Source organism: Diuraphis noxia, unplaced genomic scaffold (assembly GCF_037042655.1).
Source record: "Diuraphis noxia isolate RWA-SAM2 unplaced genomic scaffold, SU_Dnox_SAM2 contig0001, whole genome shotgun sequence".
Classification (NCBI taxonomy): Eukaryota; Metazoa; Arthropoda; class Insecta; order Hemiptera; family Aphididae; genus Diuraphis; species Diuraphis noxia.
In genome coordinates, this window is record NW_028301711.1 from 100,047,147 (window position 1) to 100,070,237 (window position 23,091).

At 27.5% G+C, this 23,091-nt stretch overlaps 1 protein-coding gene across 1 annotated transcript; it reads right to left on the bottom strand.

Annotated features, from left to right (window-relative positions):
- Positions 1-4,308: 4,308 nt before the first annotated feature.
- Positions 4,309-10,706, bottom strand: LOC107166204 (uncharacterized). Its single transcript, XM_015514773.2, has 3 exons — positions 10,547-10,706; positions 7,339-7,521; positions 4,309-5,763 (listed from the first exon to the last, which is right to left on the bottom strand). The coding sequence occupies exons 1-3, from the start codon at positions 10,559-10,561 to the stop codon at positions 5,176-5,178; spliced, it is 786 nt and encodes a 261-aa protein (XP_015370259.1). The 5' UTR covers positions 10,562-10,706; the 3' UTR covers positions 4,309-5,175.
- Positions 10,707-23,091: the final 12,385 nt, after the last annotated feature.

The following is a 23,091-nucleotide window of genomic DNA, read 5'->3' on the forward strand; positions in this document are numbered from 1 at the left end:
ATACATGGAGTTTGTTCACGCTAGCAAACTATTAACTTTAATAGTATGATGTCAATGATAACTATATCTCACATTTCACATTAATTTTAATAATAACATTGCCCATAAACATAAAATTAACATTAACATAATGCAATAATAAAAGTGTTATTTCCGCAAACAGTAAATACTAAATCGTATCGAAAAAATAAAATAAAATAAAATAAAACAAAAATACCAAAATTTTTCTTGAACTATCAACTAATTATTAACATACACAGTCAAACAAGAAATGAAAAAATGGTTTTTATTAAATTTATAAAAGTTTGAAAAAATTTGTCGACAATTATTGTTTTGAAAGGTAATCGGAGTTTATTACTCCAAATAACTCCGCAATAAATACAGTTTTTATTTTATTATTAAATTTTATTATTTCACTAAATACTCTATCAAGAATGTCTTAAATTTTTTTTTTATATCTCCTATAATTTACAAATAATAAGCTTCTAAACATGACAAGACTTTTCTGACTGTAGTTATTGTTGTCAATGCACTAAAACTTTTTTAAGCTATGTAGTTATACATATCTTTTTATACAACATTCAAATAAAAATAAAAATTGTACTAAAAAGGTGTTATTTGGAGTTACACGCGATTTCCTTTTATAAAATAAATGCTATTTTCAATAACTTTTTTACTTCTAATAAAAACGATCTGTATTTTGTACCTACATTTTAGTTTTATCTTTTATCTGATAATTGTGTATATTAGCTGATAGCACAATAAATCAGCTTTAAAATTTAAAAAATAATTACGAAAAGTAGAAAGTTTTTAAAATACATCAGCCAATGCGCGGTTTAAATAAAATGACTAAAAAAACTAACTCATAACTAAAGAATAATAAAATTTGATCCCTTCCCCTTAAAAAGGGTCCTATTCAGAACTTGAGGTATACTATCATATTATGTCAATTGATTACTTCCCATTGTATAATCAGTGAGTGTTTCCCAATCCATCGTCTGATTCTAATGATGTAATATTGAATCACAATTATAGGCACGTAATCGTGGTCTTGCAGTAGGTATATGTATATGTATTATTAGGGAAACACGGATAAGCAATAAGCTGGTTGGTTAATTCTGTAAATTCTTTATTGTTTGGTATGATGGACAAATGTGGTGGGTGGGTGGGTGTGATGAGTACCTTGTGTACGTTTTTGCTACCCACCAAAAATGAGTTCAACATGTCACTGTATATGGAAGTATATAGTAGGTACCTATGGTAGTAGTATACCGTGTTGCAAGGATAATGAAAATAAAATAATATATAATACCCATATTATACAATGTCATAGTCACAAAATATTATAATTGAGATTATCGCGTGGACAAGTGTTATGTATTTAGGCAGCAACCTCGGTCCTTATTATAATTATTAATTATTATCATCATATGCGTTCCATCCATACAGTAGAGCTGATTAGATAGGAGATATATCTAAGGTAATAGCCAATAGGTATTGCCATGGTCGTCTTAGAAGATCTACAGAGACCATGGGTATTAATGGCATTATTTTGATGTATCGTTTCCAAGGGCGAACAGAAATACCTCCAACCGATCCTGCGATCGAATAGTACCTACACGTCGGTCTATCGTTATCTCATTGTTATAGGCTCTCAATGTGAACATCGATAATAATATAATATAATTATGATTTCGAATTTTGACTCGATGCACAGACAAAGCAAGCTGAATATGATAACATTATCATTATTCAAATAAAGCGCGATAAAACCTTGTCCAACTGAATCTCACCGAAATAACACGGATGTTCGTTTGGTATTAAAAAGTAATAGTTTTTCATGAGATTCGTGACCGTTTATAACTGACATTGGACGACCTGAAATGTTTATTATTAAAAAACTATATTATTTATTCGTAATTAACTTATTATTAGGCACACTGCCACAACAACTATGTGTTGCTTTGATTGGAAACGCTAAATAATCAGTATGAGCCCAACATTTTAATTAAATATTTTTTATTTATTATTTGTATTTTGTATAATATTAAGAGATTTAAGTGTAATTATGAATGAAAGATATCTCGAATAATAATTATTACCTATAGTTCATAGTTGGTACAGAAACTCATGACCATAACTTTGAGAAGGCGGTGCACATTTGTTTGATTCTTGAATTGAAATATTATGTTTTCAAGGTAAGTTTAATAGGTATATACTATAATAGTAACATTTAATATTATGTAAGTAAATTTTGAAGAGGATTTTTAAATTAATACCTATTAGCAACTATTACTCAGTCGGTGGAATTTAAACTTTTGTTTGGGATGCTATCCATGCGTCATATTATAACAAATTAATCAACAATTATCATTATTAAAATAAATTAAATTCCTAAAAGTATTGTGCTACTCTTATCGTTCAAGGATAAAACGCGGGAAATAAGTGTATAAATGCTCTGTTGTTCAAAAAATATTTGACATTATTTTTGAGCTGTTATTATAGACATGAAACATTTTTGATTTTTTTTTTCTATAAATATTAAAATATCGATAAAAAAAATGTTTGCTAAGTCAGACAATTTGAAAATTTGAAATAAATTTAACAGTTACTGACGTGAGGATTATGAGATTTGCGATTGAAATTGACATTTTTTGTATTGTTTATATAAGTAGTTGTCATTGGCTACAGATTAAAACAGTACCTAACTGTATAAATTAGTATAAAATAGTGTTTTGTTATATAAATGGTTGCTACTGGTTTGCTAAAATCGAATTGTTTTTATGATTATGAGTGGTAATAATTTTAACCTATATTTGTTACTAATTTATTGTTCTCAATATTTTTGCGGATTTAAATCATAATAACCGCATAATAATTATAACTTGTTTATTTTTGCTAACAATTGGTTCCCCGTAAGCAAAAACCGATTCAAAAGTAATTATTTTTCTTTACTCTCCATTTCACTGAATATTTTATAACGAATTGGAAAAAGTTTGAATTATATAGCTATAAAAGTTAAAGTTTTGATGGGCAACGAAATAGACAGGGTCAGATGACAACTATTTTAATTAATATCAATTTATTAATAATATGACAATCTGGTAGACAGTCTCCACTCAGAATCGTTTTTCTTTTCCATATAATTTTTAGTTATTAATATTTATATAACTTTTTTCGTTGTTTTATTATTAGAGCGATTTACCTATTATACTTCAAGATTATAACATTATACCATTTATACCCGTGTTTATACCGAATGATCTCTTTGTTTTAAAGTTATTTCAATTTGAATTGAAGTTGTTTAAAGCACTTCGATGTACATTAAAAATACTAACTTTGTATGATTCAAAATTATTTGTGTTCAATTCTTCATATTTTAATACGTGACTTTGTGATGTTCAAAACTTTCCGTGACAAACTCCCGTAAATATGCGCCATCTTAATCTACATGTAAGATTTTTAAGACAGTCATGCAAAATACGCACGAGGCAGGTCTAAAATGTTATCAAATTATAGCTATTTTTTCTCTTATTTTTCGCCTTTTTGCATTTTTTTGCAACAAATTTTACAATCGGTACATTATGACGGTGTTTTTGATATATATGAAAAGGCTCCAGGGCGCTAGGAATACCACATTTTTATTGAGTTATCCATATTAATTAATATTATATTATATAGAAGAAATATTGTTTGTTTTTGTGTTTATTCGAGGCAATCACTGAAACCACCTACGTAATTGTTAATGGATAATAGTCTCAAATGTTTTAATAGTTTTGACCAAATATAATATATGACAGGTCTTAAACTCAAAATTTATATTCAATTATAATTACTATTTTATTTTTGGTAACCAATAAACAAAAATATATTTATATATTATTATTGTTATTTCTATATAAAATTCTTAAATTGTGATTGAAAAAAATTAAGGGCCACTTATCGTGATAAATTATAGACTATAGATCTTTCGAATAGTGTGTAGCATTCTGACGGTAAGAAAAGTTTTAAAATTGGTTAAATAGGTCCAGAAATTATCACTAACAATTTTTTCTCAATTTTCTCATTGAAAATCATCACGTGTTGAGCAGCCTGTATTAACATATTTTATTCAATAAAATTGTTTATGTAAAAATATTAATCAGAAAGAGTGATTCTCATAATGGTTCCTACTTTTTTGTAAGTTAATTCCGATAATTTTATATTGTATATATCGTACATTCGTACACATTGTTATTATCATGTATTATAATATAAGGTATTTAGGTTAATAAGTAAATATATAATATAATAAATAATTTTGCGTAATAGATATTAAAAAATCGTTTTATTTAAATTTTTGTTTATATACATACAATTGCTAAATTATATAATGATAACATAATATGTTAAGTAACTGTTGAGCTTTTAACAATTTATTGTATGTAAACATCGTTTATCAGATTATGTGTTATAAGTGAGGAACTTGAAAAGTTTGAAAGTATTTTAAATATCATAGTCATATCTATTATTCCAATTACTTAATACCAGTACAATAATATTACAATACACGATTTGGGAGAATATCATTATATAGTAAAATTTACTATTGTTAGTGCCATACAAACAATTATTCACATTTGAATCATATTAAAATAAAGTTTAACATATTAATATTTCCTATATATTATATTACATATATATTACTAAAAATTTTTTAATTTTTTTTTTTTTGAGGGAGGCCATTATTGTTTTGATTGAGATACAAGATACATGTTATAATGTATAACTATATTACATTTTAGAGAACCCGAAATAATTGTAAAGTGTGTTATGACCTTGATCTTGACGAATGGCGAAATATATTATCGACAAATTATCTGATAAATTTAAATTTATTATTAATAATTATTACGATAACAGTATAACACGCATTTTATAAAAAAAAAACAAAATGTTTATTAGTTATAAAATAAAAAAATAATTTAATTTAAGTATAACTATTTTTAGTCAAAATATGGTATACATTCACCAATATTTTGTTGTACATAATATTTGTTCGTTACAAACCACTTTATAACTTATTTTGACTGTTTTTGAAAAAAAATTAAATACATAATTAAGTACAAGGGCGAAAAATCGCTTAAAATATTAAAAATTAGGTAATCAATTAAATAAAGGTTACAAAGGTATTAATTAATATCCTCCGTTTTTGGGTTGAGGTGCGGCGTAAGATCCCTTAACACCGGACTGGTAACTCGGGGCAGACGATGGGTAACTCGATGCCGATGAAGGGTAACTCGAGGCTGACGATGGGTAACCACCTGGAGCTGAAGAAGGATAACCTTGAGCAGCTGCAGAAGGATATCCAGGAGCAGCAGAAGGATATCCAGGAGCAGCAGAAGGATATCCAGGTGCGGCAGAAGGATATCCAGGAGCAGCAGAAGGATATCCAGGGGCAGCAGAAGGATATCCAGAGGCAGTAGAAGGATATCCAGGGGCAGCAGAAGGATAATTAGGAGCAGCAGAAGGGAAACCAGATGCTGATGGATAACCTCCTTGGCTGCCTGGTTGACCTGGTTGTGGTTTTGCTTCTCCTTCATAGTTGATCTTGGCGTTGTAACCGTTTTCGTCAGCTACGTATGTCACTACTTGGTTACGACCGTCTGGAAGAAGTACGCTGTACGCTCCAGTCACTCGTTTGCCGTCACTGTTGGCTTCGTGCTTGAAGTCTGTATTGGTGGGTGCATCTTTCACTTGGTAAGCAAAGTTGAATGGTTCGGGCTACAATAATGCAGACAAAACATTGTTCAGTTAATATTATTAATAATATAAACTAATAAATATCAAATAATGTAGTGTATACCTATACTACTATAATGTCAATATAGGTATACCGTGAAGCTATATAATATATAGTTACTAGTTGTTAGTTAAAACTGTATGTCTGTATTTCGGAATTATAACTCAGAGTTGCTTGGGAACACCAGAAAATAATGATAACTGTAGTGCAAGGCCCCCACATGTGGGGAGGTGTCAGAAGGACCCATGGTACTGTAGCCCGGCGTTCATGCAAATAATTATTTCAATTTATATTAGAAAAATTTCGGGGACCGGATTTAGTTCTGCACCATGGCCATAAATTTGAAGTGGAGATATGGTGCAGTGCATGCGACTTAAATCTTTAACAATTCACATAATGCATTAGCCCAATTTCTATAAATAATTTATAGGGTAATTTATCAAGTTATAGACAATTGTTTAAAGAATAATATTAGAAGTAACTATTAAAATAGGTAGTCACGAAAATAATTCATAAAAAATATGCTTAGGTGAACATGTACCGAGATTACTTTTACAGGTTCCTACTACAGTAACGTTAATTACACAAGTTTTACAATATAGTTGCTTGAAAAAACACGATAGGTTAATGTGTTAATGTGTATTTTAAAATATGGGTTTAAACACTTTTAAAGTTTATTATACCTAAAGTTTCCTATTATTTTCAAGTACTAAAAAATAAAGTGATTTGGTAATATAAAAGTTGTGACACATTAGTATATTACAGTATGCAGTGGTTATCACACCCTTTTATTGTAGTCATTACATTTTAAGACAAATATATAATTTGTACATAGGTAGTATCTTTAATAACTATAAAGCCATTTCTATTAGGTATTACTAATTTTCCTATGTTTAAATTAATTAATTTTGATACTTTGCTGTTTTGTTAAAGTACAGTAATAATAATTTTTAATATCATAATTTATAATGACATATTTTGTGATTAACAAAATAATATTATTTTCATTATAATCGTATATTAGTTCACATTTTATAGCATTAAAATACGTTATAACTAACAGGAATACACACTTATGTAATACTTAATTAAGTAATAATTATTATATAGACCTGTAATAAATACTTATTGTACAATGTACAGTTTATTATTCTATAATGAGGCATTTGACACTAATTTCAATAAATTGTGTTTTTTAAAGGAAAGGGAAAAACAAAATCAGTATGGGGGTACGTATCGTGTTCAATGACTTATGGTAATCTATACAGTTTTAAGTAAATTCTATTTAAAAACAATATAATTTTACCAAGCTGGCGTAATTAATTCGATTGAGAAAACATCATACCTGATAGCTGACACCATTGTTTACAGTTTACTACCATATTATAATAATAACAGTATTGGCGTGGGTACATATTAATATTTTGTTATGAAATTTATTTGCATTATGCAAATATTGATTAGTTATGCACTTATGCCTATAGTAATGGCCTTTTGTGAATATATGATTTGTATTACCTAAAATACAATATGCATAATACAAACATGGAACTTACTTCTGAATTTCCGTCTGATCCACCGGCTCCTCCGATGGGATTTTGTTCTTTGTGTCCATAATCTCCTGATGGTACACCGGTACCTGTACCACCGTATCCAGGGTTGCCATTTCCAGCAGGGCTTCCATATTGGGCACAGACGAATGATGTTAAAAACACATTCAATAACAGAATGGCAATAGCCTAAAAGTATGAAATATGGTTATGAAAACACTAAATTTTTTGTGATTATTACAAATGTTTAATCTAACCTTTCCATAATACATGTGTGTCATTATCACTCGACACTTTTATGCATGTGACTTACTAGCTTACCTACTGTCTTAATGATGTGTTGTGAAATGTACAAAATGAGTTTATTAAAATTGTACTTTTAAAAAATAACAATTAAGCAGGTAGATATTAATGCATTATACGCGTGCGCTATACAATTTATTTTATGAGCAACGATAATCAAATCTATTATTACCGTATTATATTTCATGTAATTATTTATTTATATTTCAAACGCATTTTTTTAGATTGACCAATTAATCAGGTTAATAACTTTAATAATATTAAGTAAATAATCATTTTGAATGACAAAAAAAAAATTGAGTGAATTATATACATTTTATTCCAATACTAAAATATAATCATACCAGGTTAAAACAATTTATAATTATGAGTGTATTTTTTTATATCAACAAAGATAACCTATTTAATTTACGACGTTTTTGTTTTATTTACAATTTTCTTCAGGAAGTATGAAATATTGGGAAAAAAACTAAATAAGTACCTATAAAGAATGAATTGTAAAAATGAAATCATGTGTGGGTACCTATTGTGTGTTAACTGTTTTACTGTAGGTACCTATGTGAATTATAGAAAAATTATAATATTGTATTATAACGAGTAAGGACAAATGAATGACGAATCAGAGGTCACAATTTGTTTTATAAAATAGTGAAGATGTACTGACTCATATATGGCAACGAATAATAAAAGAAGCATACTTTATTTTGTATTATATAAAATATTATATAGTAATATATAGTATGATGTACAACTATGGCCGGGCATGTGTAGTGTAGGTAGGTACCAAATAAATGACGATTTCCAAAAACAAAATCATTGAAGAATGTTCAATACTCTCTCATTTTACATCATAAAGAGTACTGATAACATTTATAAGTATTGTTTATATAGTACCAAATAGTACCATTAGTACCTACTAAAAATTAAAATATATTTTAATAAATATATATGTATTAAAAAATTATTTTATTTCACATTGAAGCAACATTGTGAACAGCCAGATACCTACTAATACTTGATACTTCTACTGTTTTCTATGTGACAACTTTAAGAGGTTTAAATTAAAATGTTCGTATTAGATACGTAATATGTATTTAAGTATAGGTATTGAACTTATTTCAGACTAAAGTTATAATAAATAGGTATTGGACATTGTACATTGTTAAAAAATGTAAATGTTTTTGCATTACCTACCGCAATTATACACGTTGTAATGAGATAGTAAAACATAAATGTTGTTTTTACTTAAAATATGACTTTATCACTCCAATGAAATTTATAATGATTAAACCGAAAAAATAAACCGAGTTTACAATATAATAATAAGAGTTTAACCAAGTTTATTAAAGTTATTAATTATGTTATATGTATATTAATCATTATATGGCGTTATAGAAAATAGAACATTAAACATTTTTTTACTAACCTGTGTGCATTTTAATATATTAGATCAAAATATTTGTTTTAAATATTGAGCGTTAATTTATTTGTAAGTTTGTTTATACATATTGTTGATAAAATAAAAATACTTAAATTTTACGCCTAACCGTCGTTACTTACACAAAGATTTATGAAATGCATTATTATTAATGAATAATGCTTAATATTATAATATTTTTACAATTAAATTGTTTTAGGAACTATAATATATTGAAATAAATCAAAACTTAAATAAAACTATTTAAGTGATACTTTTAAGACCACGTGTATGTATTAGGTACATAAGAAGTACACACAACTACACTAGTACACAATACACGCATAAATCAAATTTAAGCAAATATATGCAGTAGGTATGTACTGGTGATGAATTATTTTGTTGTTTTATAGGAAAACTATTTATTTAACATTTCATCAATAAGATGGTTGGAAAAATATTATAAATTTAAATTATGAAATATTCTTATTTTTATATTTTATCATATTACATAAGTATTTAAAACTTAAGTATCAACTGTGTTTAAGATTTTTAAAAAGTAGATTACAGTAAAACAGTCAAAGGATTATTATAGTAAATAGGTATAAGGACTTATTGATTGCAATTTTAAAATATAAAAGTTATAAAAATTATTATACGTTACTATTACGAACAAATTTAATCGTATAATAGTTTCTATATAAATTAATTTAGTATAATATAATGTATGCGTTTTGTAGAAAATGTATAGTATGAACTATTTTTGGATTCAATAGATAAAAAGTTTTAAATCAAATAATTTATTAAATATTTATTAAAAATCATTAAATAAAATTATTTACTATTATAATTGGATACCTACCAAACACCTATTGACTTGAATATTTGATGGTAAATATTTTAATAATTGAAGTATACAGATACTTAAGTATCTTGAAATCATTTGGATTGAATATGATTTTAAAAACAGTACTTTAAAATAAAAATAGTATTTACACTTAATTGAAAATGAAAAAGATCATTTAATAAAATATAAGGTTGAGGAAATTTTAAATTTAGAATTATTGTATGTATCTACTGCCTTGTTAGTACCTACTATTGTACTAATAACTAATATAGTATTTCGTTTTCAATTGCATTATTTATTTTATTTATTTATTGTAAAAATTAAATATAATAACACTATAGGTATATTATTTTGAATATTTAAAATGGAATTCTGAGCAAAGAATGATTAATATGTAGTTATGTCAACGAATAACGATGTATTTAATATAATTATATAATTTAATGCGGTGTGTAAAACTTGTAGTGTTTTAGAACATTTCAATGATTGTTCAAATGTCGCACCAAGTGTTTTATTATTATGGCATGAAATGCTCGTATAGAAATAATAAATAATATAATTGGTGTAAAATATTAATATTCTATTTGAGCAGCACCCATATTGCGTTTACCAAAATAATATTTTTTATTATCATGTTTTTCGCTTACCTTTTGTTGGCTCATGGTTGTGTGGCGGATAATACTGAAGTGTAAAACGTAGGTGTGCAGTATTTACACGAGGTAGACGACAGGTATATACGCACACTGGAACGGAGTTGGTATTTTTCCCGTTCGACGGCACTATCACAAATGATTTACTTTGATTGCGGCGGGACGTCTTATATAGTCACCGACGGAATGCAACTGAAATTAGCATACGATGCAAGAACTAGGTTGTAGAAAAGAAAGAAAAAAAAAAACGACCGAGATGGCACTGGGTTAGTTCATCTATATAATCAGCCCCATTCATCGTCTGATTCCAATGATGTAATATTGCTCCATGCAACGACGATACTAAACTGAGGTCAAGTGTCATTACCGGAGGCAGCGTCGTGATCTTCCTAGTAACGATTGGTTATTTATCGCAACGGAAACACGCCGCGATGTTACGTCGTATGGACTTGGAGTAAAATTACATGTGTACTTCGTGGAGCATGATTCATATGATAATAATAATAATAAATACTCCAGAAAATAAATATGGGTAAACGTCAACGTGCGCCGAAGGACTAAAAATATTGCGATTAAATGTGTGCTTATTGTGTTCATTATAATATTATGTTAAGTGTATTGAATCGGCGTAAAGTGCCGACCAAATGAAATTATAAGCACGCCATCATTGGTGTTGTTTGTATAGATATTAATTTATGTGTACACCTATATAATATGTAAATACCATGGAGTGGGGGGGGGGGGGTTGCGTGGCTATTGAAAATAAAAAATATATAATGAGCGTGGTAGGTAGGTACATAAAATATTATAAATCGAGATTATCGTGTCGACAAGTGTTACGCAGCAGCCTAGGTCCTTATTATTATTATCTTGCTGCCGTGCGTTCCGATGTAGGTATTTAGATGAGCTGAAGAGGTATGAGATAATATTATTATTAATGTAATGGGTATTATTTTTAATGTATCGTTTCCACGGGGCGAACAGCAATAATACCTCCAACCGAAATCCAACCTACCTCCAAGCGAATAGTATACACCACATCGGTCTATGTTGACTATATTATCGTTATTGTTTTCACGGTGAATCGTTATCCCTTAGGCTGCCGATGTGAACATCGATAATAATAATATAATATAATAATTATAATTTCGAATTTCGACTCTAAATACACAGATGACGCAACCCGAACATGATAACATTATTATTATTATTCGCCAAAGGTACGAGATATTTGTTCAAATTAAGCACGATAAAACCTTGTCTGACTGAATTTCGCCGAATTAACGTGGATGTTCGTTCGGTATTAAAAATTAATAGTTTTTCGTGCGATTCGTGACCGTTGATAGCCGACATTGGATGACCTAAAATGTTCATTATTGCCAAATATTATTTATTCATAATTAACTTATTATTAGGCAGAATTACGTGTAGATTTGAATGGAAACGTTAAATAATCAATACATAAGCCCAGAGAGTTATAATTGAATATTTTTTTATTTATGTATGTCAAAAGCCACATTTTTATTTACATTATTTCATTTTTTAATTTATTATTCGTATTTTGTTTAACATTAAGATATTATAGTATAATGATGAATCAGAGATGTCTAGACAAATTACTATAGTTGGTAGTTGTGCTGCAGGTTACTCATGATCATAAGTCATAACTATAGAAGAGGCGGTGCACATTTGTTTCATTCTTCATTTGAAATATTTTGTTTTCAAGGCAAGTCCAATATAGTAGGAAAGCAACATTTAAAATTATTTTAGTACATTTTGAAGAGGATTTTTAATTTAATATAATATAATATCTATAAGTAACTATTACTCAGTTAATGGAATTCAAACTTTTGTTCAAACTGTTTGGGGGCTATGGGCTATTCGTCCTACAACATTACGACACGTTATACAGAAATAATCATTATTAAAATAAATTAATAACTTTTAGATTCTAAGCGGAGCGAGGAATGTATTGATTTTACAATGATGTGTGTGTTTTTTTTTTGTCTGTCATCACGTTTTGGGGCAGTAAAAGTGCTTCGATTTTTTACTTCAGTACCTTCAGTTCGGTCAGAAATTGAACCTAGTTGGCACTTTGAGGTTAGGTTAGGTTAGGTCCCATATTTTTCTTAATAATTGCGATAAAAAAACTAAAAATTTAGGTAAAAACGGGAATTTTCACGCACAATCAATTTTCGACAAAATCGATTTTGGTTTTTGATGTAACTTTAAAATATATGACCATCGACACATGAAATTTTCACCGAATGTTTATATAAGTATGCTCTATTCACCATGCAATTTTCAAAAATGTTTGGCTCAAGTTGAAATATTTATAGGTATACGCCATTTTCGATCATTATTAGTTTTTTTAAAATTAATATCGATAAAAATGTATTTGTTGGGTAGAAAAGCTTGACAATTTAATACAAGGCTCCTAAGATATTGTTACAATAGCAGTTGAAAAATAAAATAAATTCATAGTCACAACTTTTTACAACAAAATACGTAAAAATCACGAAAATTCGCAAATTATTTTAAGCTAAAAATGCATAAAAAAATTTCTCTTCAAATCTAAGATTTGAAAAATTAATACAAGATTTCTTACAAGTTTGCCAATCCTGAAAGTCAAATATTTTAATAGGTATTAATAATAAGTAGGTACCTAATAATCTATAATATATCCTAGACAGATAAACCATCTCCGCTCAAAATCGTTTTTCGTATACAATGATATAATATCATTGTATTCAAATTTAATTCCATCCATTACAGTAACCCACTTGTAACCTTCTGTACGCAGAGCGATATCCACTTTCCCGATATTTTTAAATTAATGTTTAGGTATTTTAAAAAAATCACGTATTTTTAGATATGGTTAAAAATGTTTGAATATGGGTTTAGCCGCATAAGCGCAAGTTAAGGAAGCTAGCCCCTCAAAATATGGCCATAGCACCCCCTAATAAAAAAATCTAGTACATACAATTTTAAAATGCTATATTATAAATATCTGCTTGTCTAATAATATATTTAGCCCTCCCTCAAGTCAAAAGTTAAAAATGCGCCAGTGGGTTAAGGTACTAAAAATATTAAATATGTACCTATTGTGTTAACTCTTAATTCTAAACAAACAATATTTGAGTTATTATTATTACCTATGTACATAACTCAACCGATTTTGATGATTATCCAGTATCCTAATATTATTTCAGAGTATGATAAATTAATTTTTGAACCCATCTCTGTTTTTTTTTTTTTTTTTTAAAGACCATTTGTTTTCGATCTTAGATAGTTAGATGTAACAACTTATTAACTATAATGTAGGTATGTACATTTTGATAAAATATAATATAAATATAATAATATGATAAAGTATGGAAATAAAATACTTTTATTTTTTTGTGAATTATAATAATTATAATAATTATAATTATAAGTATTGAACATAAATGAATAACATATGTCAGTAATATAATTTTTAAATATTTACTTGTAGATACCCTATGATAGTTTATCAACAATTCAAATACCTATTAGTTTTATTCTTATAATTAAATTTATTTAAATTCACTAATTTAATCGTTTATTTACGTTTTATAATTTTACATTAAATTGTTTTAAATTTACAACTATTTGGATCCCGGGGTTTTTTCAGTTTCATAGTAAAATATAATGATATGTATTATGAATATGAGACAGTTTTAAACTTTTAGTGTTATATATAAATTAAAATTTATTACAAACTACTTACTGCTATAAAAAAAAAAATATGTGAACTCTTAAACATCATTACGCACATTATTCGTGAGTAGAATACTACCTAAATATTACATATTATTCGATGAAATAAAAAATTCCCATTGGGAAATTGAAATGTAAGAATGTGGGCGAACACAATAATTTAATTACATAAAAAGAAAAAGTTTGTTTTTAATTTTTATATCGTACGGTCGATAACATAAATAATAATTATGCAGATGTTCACTTTTGTTTTGATTTAAATACGATATTCGTTGCCAGGTTTAAAAGCAAAGGCAATCGATCAACGACTGTTCTGTGGCAGTTTTTATTGCGTAACATTTATATGTTTATGTTCAATTTCTACTCCTACACGGCTACACGATCTCATCACAAATAAGTTACGTTACGAATGTAACTGTACATTAGCGAGATATGGGTTAACGAATGTTAAGATGTAAAATCGTCATTCCATGTACGCGTATATAAGTGGTTTTTAATGTTGGCATGAAAGTTTTATGGAAAAAAAAAATGTTTGTGACATAATAATATAATATATAACACAATGTCATCCCTCTACCGCTAATCTACCATCGAGAATTACAGCAGTTTACGGAGATATATACTTTTATGTATTTTATTTTTGCCTGTTAAATATTACTGTTGAACATTTATCATAGTTTTACTTGATTGAAATACTTAGTGGTCATTTTAAGAAAATACTTTTTTTTTACACTAATTTAAAACTATATTACTGGCATGGTCATTTTCGACCAAAAACGTACCCTTCCCTTTTCGGCCGATTCGACCAAATGTATGTAATAAATTTAAAATAAAATGTTAAAAATTATTTAAAATATAAGAATATCTATATGGTAATATTGTTTGTTGTGTAAATATGTCACAATATGTATAATATAATATAAAAAATAAAATAATGATATACAATTTTTGCCAATAATGTGTTAAAATATAATAAATAAAAATAATAAAATAATGAGTGTAAATTTTTATTTTAACATTTAAAACTATTTAATACAACACTCTAGATTCTACGACCTATGCTCTATATTACTCATAGGGCAGGTGTGTAAATCGTAAATGGAATGAAAACATTTCGTACACTGCAACGTGGCCCACCACATAAAAAAAAATGTACCATAAAAAAAAACATTTTGTACAAATTTTGCTGAGAAATTATGTATAACATAATAATATGTTTGCCAAATACCTATTTCATATATAGCTCGGAGCTGTTTTATATCACGTGTACTGACTGCTAGAATCGACCGGTGCCACCAGATCCCGGATGGGTGACCACTCGGTTTATTAATGGCAAATATTTACCACACATCATACACGTGTTTGAACCAATGGTGTCAACTGTAAACCCTAATATAGCTAATGGCAATAGTTTCCGGGATCGAGACGAATAAAAAAATTTTCATCATTCATTCTTTTTCATCACCTTCTCACCCCAACTATTTGGGGTCAGCCACCCTGGTCCTTAATTCCCACTTACTGCGATCTTACTAGCATCCTCCTCATGAACAACAGTCATTCTCATATCACACTCTATAACTTAAAATCATCTCTTCTTCGGTCTTCCTCTTCCTCTTTTTCCATCTACACTCATGTTCTTTATCACTGAAACTGCCTAGGTTTTTCTCTTCATAAAACATGTCTTAGCCATCTCAACCTATTCTCACGAAATTTGTCAACTATTGGAGCCACTCTTATACTACCTCTTATACTTGTATACTCATTTCTTATTCTGTCCTCTCTCGTCACTCCACTCATCCACCTTAACATTTCCATATTCCATATCCACAACACTCATTTTCCTCTCTATTGTTTTATCTATAGCCTTCTCCTACTCAGACGCCCGGGGCAACAGTACCCTGTAGCTCCCTCCTAAATACGGCCCTGTGTCTTGTCTAATATTATTCACATTAAAATCCTCTTGTATCCTCCCGTCTGGTATTAATCCGTCGCTAATACACCGTAAATCACCGTATACGAGATAGATACCGATGTTTTAATAGTAACTACCTATTATTATATAATATAATATTTCTATTAAAAGCGATACAAATCGATTTGGCTTACAGTCGCTTATATCAGTCGCCAGCACAAACTTTCATTGGTAATAATATATGCTAGCCGTATAATCGAAGAAGCGTCCAACACTATTACTTGGTACTTAATAAGTAGGTCAGGTATCGGTATGGCTTCTGAAATACCTTTGAAATAATATTACCGTTATCTAATAATAGTTTATAGGCAGTAATGGTCAAAAAGTATTAATAATAATAATATAGACGGTTCTATTATGATAGATTATAAGAACCTGATGCAAATAGCATGTGAAAATTATGCCGATATCGAACATAATAACATTAATAAATCATAAATATTCAAGTAATCCACACATTTAGTGTTATTAATAAGTCATCTACGTCGATTAAAACTTTTTTTTTTATTAAAAATTAATTATTATGAATATTTCATTAGATAATATTATAGTTATCTAATGAATTGGTGATGTAGATTGGTAGCCATGTATAGGTGAAGTGAAACTAATAAGTTTGATTTTAATTTACATGTGACCAAGTTAAAGCAGATTTAAATACTTTTATGTAATTTATTAGGCTTTCATATGTTTGAATTTTTTTTTACACATATAATACACAATTATTTAACTCTTATAACACATATAAAACTTTCAATATTTAAAATATCATAATTCGTTAATGATGATATTTCGATGAGTTGATAAGTTAAAAGTTAAGTTAATTTTAACTTTTTAACTTTACTACTAATTTAACTTAATTGTTTTTTGATGAACGTGAAATCAAATAATTCTATCAATTATCTATTATGTGGAAGTATAATATACGATTGTATGAATGACATATTATATGTTATTGTATTGTAATTTGTAGAGCATTAGAGCCGTGCGGAGCGGATAGGCAATTCATTCTTAATTATAATCTGTAGTGGTTGAGTATTTATTTTGTATGTTGAATACCAGCTATTTCATTTATTAGTAAATTTGGTAGTTGTAGAAAAAAAAGAATATTGTGACGTTTTATGAAAAGGTTTATGATTGAATTAAACCAATAAAACAGTTACTATTTCGTTCATTAGTCAGTATATTAAATCATCACGATAAATACAAAGTATTCGAAATTTTACTTCACTCGTCGAAAATATAAGAAATATTTATTCTATAGGTACATTTATTATTAGGACAGGTGGACAGCACGACAGTACCTGCGTCACAAGCGGGCGGTAGGCACGATATAAGTACGCCAATACGTTATGTTAAAATATACGAGCATGCAATATCAAATGTCGAAATAATTTAGAGTGCAAATGACTAAATCGCCAATTTTATTTCTATATTATTTTGTTATGTAATATACTCATTCTATAAAACTAACGATTCATATTTCAAGTTTTGAAACCGTATTTTATTATTTTTATTATTTAATAACTTTATATTTAATTTTAATTTGATATCATGTTTAATTTATATGAGATATAACGCAGTGTTACATTTGTAATAAATATTATGCATAATAATCATCAGTCAATTCACATAATTACACCTATTCTGCAATAATATAAATTATAAAAGTAAGTACACTTATACGTGTCACAAAAAAAAGAAAAAGATTTTAACCAATTAAATTTATTTACGTTTTAGAAGCAAGAATACTGAAAGCTTAAAACTTAATAATTTTTTTTTTTATTTCTATACTGTAAGAATGTATTATGCCTCTATGGTAGGTAAGTTTTTTAGTTCTAAATTTCACTTTTTAGTTTTTTGTGATCGATATCGAAACTGCAGATGATCCCTCACGAACTCTCGACTCTTCATTTTCAAAGCACCCTTCGTAAGTTCCAAGCTCATAAAATGTCTACCATTATTGCCAAGTTTAATCGACTAATAAAGTTTTCTATAAAAGTATAAAATAATTATAGCATATACGTAATAATATTAATTAATAAATTATTATGCCATTATTCAAATATTTTATACGTAGGAAAATTCATAAATATAGAGGGGGTTTTAATTTTAGGCTACCCCAAACATTTTCAAAATCTCTTTTTAAGCTAATTAAATATTATTATAGCAAGGCTTCAGGCCTCCTCCCAAATCTAAAGCTCTATTTGTGTTTTATGCGTTTATAGTTATCTTTACAAAAATTCATTGTCTTATATTGGTTATGTTATAAATTATAATACATTCTGTTCTATACAATCATAAATCTATTAATAAATTACATTGGGAATATAAAAGGATACTTTATTATTTATTGTTAACAATTTAAGTACTTATACTAGCGACACATATTCTGTTCTATTGGGTCTAGACGGCACTCTACCATTACTTATTTTATGCGCGTATGTTATGCGATTTTGCTTGTTCTTATTTTAGTAATTAATAAAATAAAACGTGTGCAATGGGAGCGTTAGGAGTCGACCAGATATTTGATTATGTGCAATGAATCTATTATACATAAATCGTTACAGTAGTAAAACGTTTTATTTTTATTATTTATTCTACATTTATAACAAAAAAATATTTTATCAGCCGTTTTAATTGATATAAAATAGTTAAAACCAAATAAAACATAATAAACTTTTGTGTCACATCGTGATAATTATAGCGTTGTGGCGATTAATCGACTATAGTGTAAGACACTTATGATCTTATAACATTTGAACAAGGTTTAAATATTTGTACGTATTTCATGAACAACAAATATCAATGCACTCACAGGAGTCTCATAACTTGATGAGGTCATCTATATACCAAGTAGTAATGAAATGATCAATGACTTACACATTTATGTGACAATAACAATATTATAAACTTTTTCAGCCGAGTAGGTACCTACATAAGAGGACACTTTTGCCACGCGTCGCTTATATATTATATGTATATTTTTCATCAATTTGAATTTCGGTATTGTAGGCATATGTCAAGATAGCTGGAACCGGTAAGTTTTGATTTATTTTAATATTAGAGACATTAGGGCGATTGATTTCTCAAATAATACAAACTATTAGGTAGGTATATAATAATAGTTTAAATAAATTGAAAATAGAATATAATATTGAAATTATTTTAAATGTGGTGTGTTGAACTTAATTGCTTCTATATACAATACAATAATATTATTATAATACAGAAATTTAAAATTAGTATACAAACTGGTAGCCAATGTAAAAGTCAGCAACTATTGGTACAATAAAGAGACATGAGTAGAAAGTCAAAATTATTATAAATTTAGGTACTATTTAAGAAATTGTAATAATTACGATTACGTAGTCTTGGTCATATTTCATGGGTAACCTTTTATGGATTTTGTTTATGTATAAAAGGTAATTATTAAAAAACTATTTTTAAATAATGTAGGTAATATTATACCGCAGCGTTGATTATAAACAAGGTTCGGAACTTGTTGCATTTAAAATTATCGAAATATGCAGTCAAAATCATCAAAATGTGTAGCAAACTTTTTATTTTGTTTTTGAAAAACGCATAAAGTAAATTATCAATTATTATTATAAAAATAAAAATCTAAAAATTAGGTAGGTACATATTTGTCTGTAGAAGTATAGGAGTATATAGGATTCATTAGGTTTTATTACAACTATACAATTGTCGATAAAAATGTTGATTATTAAGCGATAAATAGACTATCATCGTTAAAAGACGTACGTATTACGAGTAGATTGTTAGATTTGACAGACTACAACCATCCAATTATGATTTTTCCAGACAATTTAAAAAATATTAAAATGCAGAATAAATCAAAATATGCTAAAAATTATTCAAATATGCGCTTTTCTTAAAATATGATGAAATATGCAGAAATATGTTAATTCAGACATAGTATTAAATTTCGTTATTTCATAAAACAAATTTATAACTCACCTAGAATAATTAACGACTACTACAAAAAAACTTGCAAAAGCAATAAGTCCCGAACCCTAATCATAAATTGTATAACTGTATAAGACACTAGCTGTCGGCTATAGATAGTATAGCTATGCACAATATTCAATTTGGCGTTAATACTGTTGTATTTAGTATTTATAAATTATAATAAATGTCCATTACTCCATTACCTACAACTTATTAGCAATCTTTCACATTCGGATGTGTGTGGCTGATGATTGATATTGTTATAACTCATAAATAGACCCATATGAAGAATTTTACTTACATACAAAAATAAAAAGAACGATATTATTATATTAAATTTATATTTATATTTATATAGGTACCTAATCCAAATGGATTTTCTTTTTTTCGAATCATAAAATTATAAAAACACTTTTAAGAAGTTGTTTAACATAAAATAATTTGGAATCATTGTTTTGTATGACCTGTGAAAGGAAATTGTTAGGTAGCCAATTACTCTAGATTAAGTAATTGACTTATTGTGTGAAAAAAATACAGGCATGTTAAGAATAATGAAAGTTAAGTTTTACAAATTGTATGAAACAGTTTGTGTATTTTTTTTATCTTATTACCATTTTGAAGTACCAAGTATTATTATTTAATAATATCTACCTAATATAATTTATACTTTGCTATCAATATCGCTTAAATAAAAAGTGGGCCATCGCAGGATGACTGCCAGAGATAAAACATCGAAATTATTTAGTATAAAAATATGCATGGAAGTTGAAGAGATGGTTTATTAAATCAAAAAAACATGTCAAAATTAAAAACAAAATATTTAGATTTTTTATAGCAAAATTATTCTTTATTCGAAAGATTCATTAGATGTTTCACATCAAAAAATTCTAATTAATCCTAATTAATGAACGATAATTATTTCAATATTGTTGATGTATTTATCTATTTTTATGAAACTAAAATCAAAATATAGATTTTTTTTATAATTTAACTGAACAGAAAATTACTAACAGTTTACTATTTGTACAGGTAATCAGTCAATCGGTGTTGTAGGCTTTCAAAAAAAAAAAAATAATAAATAAATAATTAAATAGTAATTTTATATAGTTTTGTCTTGGTGAAACACAATTTGGCTGGTTATATATGGTGTACCTACATGTGATCCATTTCTATATTACGTAGGGGGCCCTAACTATATCTGGTTTCCAGATAAAGAAAGAGGACTCATTACGTGCCTGGTGCCTCAGTGTTGTTTTGAAGCAAATTAAGAGGCTCCTATGAATTTTCGGAGAGTGGGTATTAATGTTTAGCATACTATACTATTATACGAGTTAAATCATACGTACATACTAAAAGTGGCGAAGTACTAATTAATATAAATAAGATAATAATAAGCAACAAAATAATCTGAATATCTTGAAGAAGCTATTAATGAATATGGGATAACTTTAAACGTTCAAGAAATGTTTTTTTGTTTGTCATTAAATAAATGTAAATAATATGCAAACATTTTTTATTATGTGTTTGATAAAATATTTGGTGGGTCATGGCCCATGAGTAGGTAGACTAAAGTCTTTGCATCTTATGTTTAAAAAAAATAGCTCGCCTGGTCACTGCATGTCTTCCACATTCCACAAGATCCGTGTCATTTTCCTCACGACTATTATTATATTATGTTGATTGAGACCACTCGTCAGCTCAATCCGTTTAAGTGTCGTTCACGAGAAACGAATTTGTGACATCACAATTATTATAGTATAGTTAAGACCAGTTGTAAAATGTACATGTTTTAAAGTTAATTTCACCCCTTCCCACCCACTTGAGTTGATGAGGTAAATCAGGGACTCCTGGTAAAGTGGTAAAGAATAATTGAACATTATGTTTTTTCTATATTTCGAGGCATGACATTTTTATTAAAAATGATATTAACACCAGCATAATAAACGGAAACATTTTTACTGATTAATTTTTATCCAGGCGCAATTTTATAAAAATAATACAATAGGTAGGTACCTACTTTTTTTAAAAATTGCCAATTTTACTTTTAACAACATGAACAGTTGTACACAAAATTTTTTGGCTTAGGCGCTCTGATGTTGTGATGTACCATGTATGTCTTATCTACGGAAAATAGTTTAAGACTTATTAACTGTGTTATTAAAATTAAACATAAATTATAATTATGAGAGATTTGTCTTTAATAATCAAAAGACTTCTAATTGATAACTAGAAAATATTTAACTATAGTACTATATGTTATATGTATATAATATTATATACTCTAAAATGTAATAAAGTCTAAATACACACATATTTTATAAATTAGGTACAAACATTTTAAGTACCTATTATTAAGTAATAACATTATACATATTAGATACATATACGTCTATAAATACATTATATACATAATTATTAGATATATAATCGCATCGTACTTTCTATGACACGTTTAAAATGTTTATCATAATATTATTTGATAATATTTATAATTAAATGCGTATGATTAAATAAAATAATGGACAATGGTACCTATCTAATTGTTATTTAAAAACAATAAATACAGGCACCTACATATTTATTGCCCATTGTTAATATTGAACGTACAAATTTTTTTTTTATTTCATGAAAAGTGCACAAAAAGCTGTAGTTATTATTATTTATTTCAATATTTGTAATTTATTCAACAATAAGTTTAGATTACATACCATATATCAGGGAAACTTTATTTAATAAAAAATAAAAACTATGGATATAATATTATGATGTAAACAGATAATATTACCATTATTACCTATATATAGGAATCTGTGAGTTAAGTTTTTAATATTTCTAAATAAACCCATGAGTAAAATCCAGA

Coding starts and splice junctions, on each gene's coding strand:
- LOC107166204 (XM_015514773.2), bottom strand. Junction 5,764..7,338: donor GATCAGACGGAAATTCAGAA/GTAAGTTCCATG, acceptor GCATTATTGTAG/CCCGAACCATTCAACTTTGC.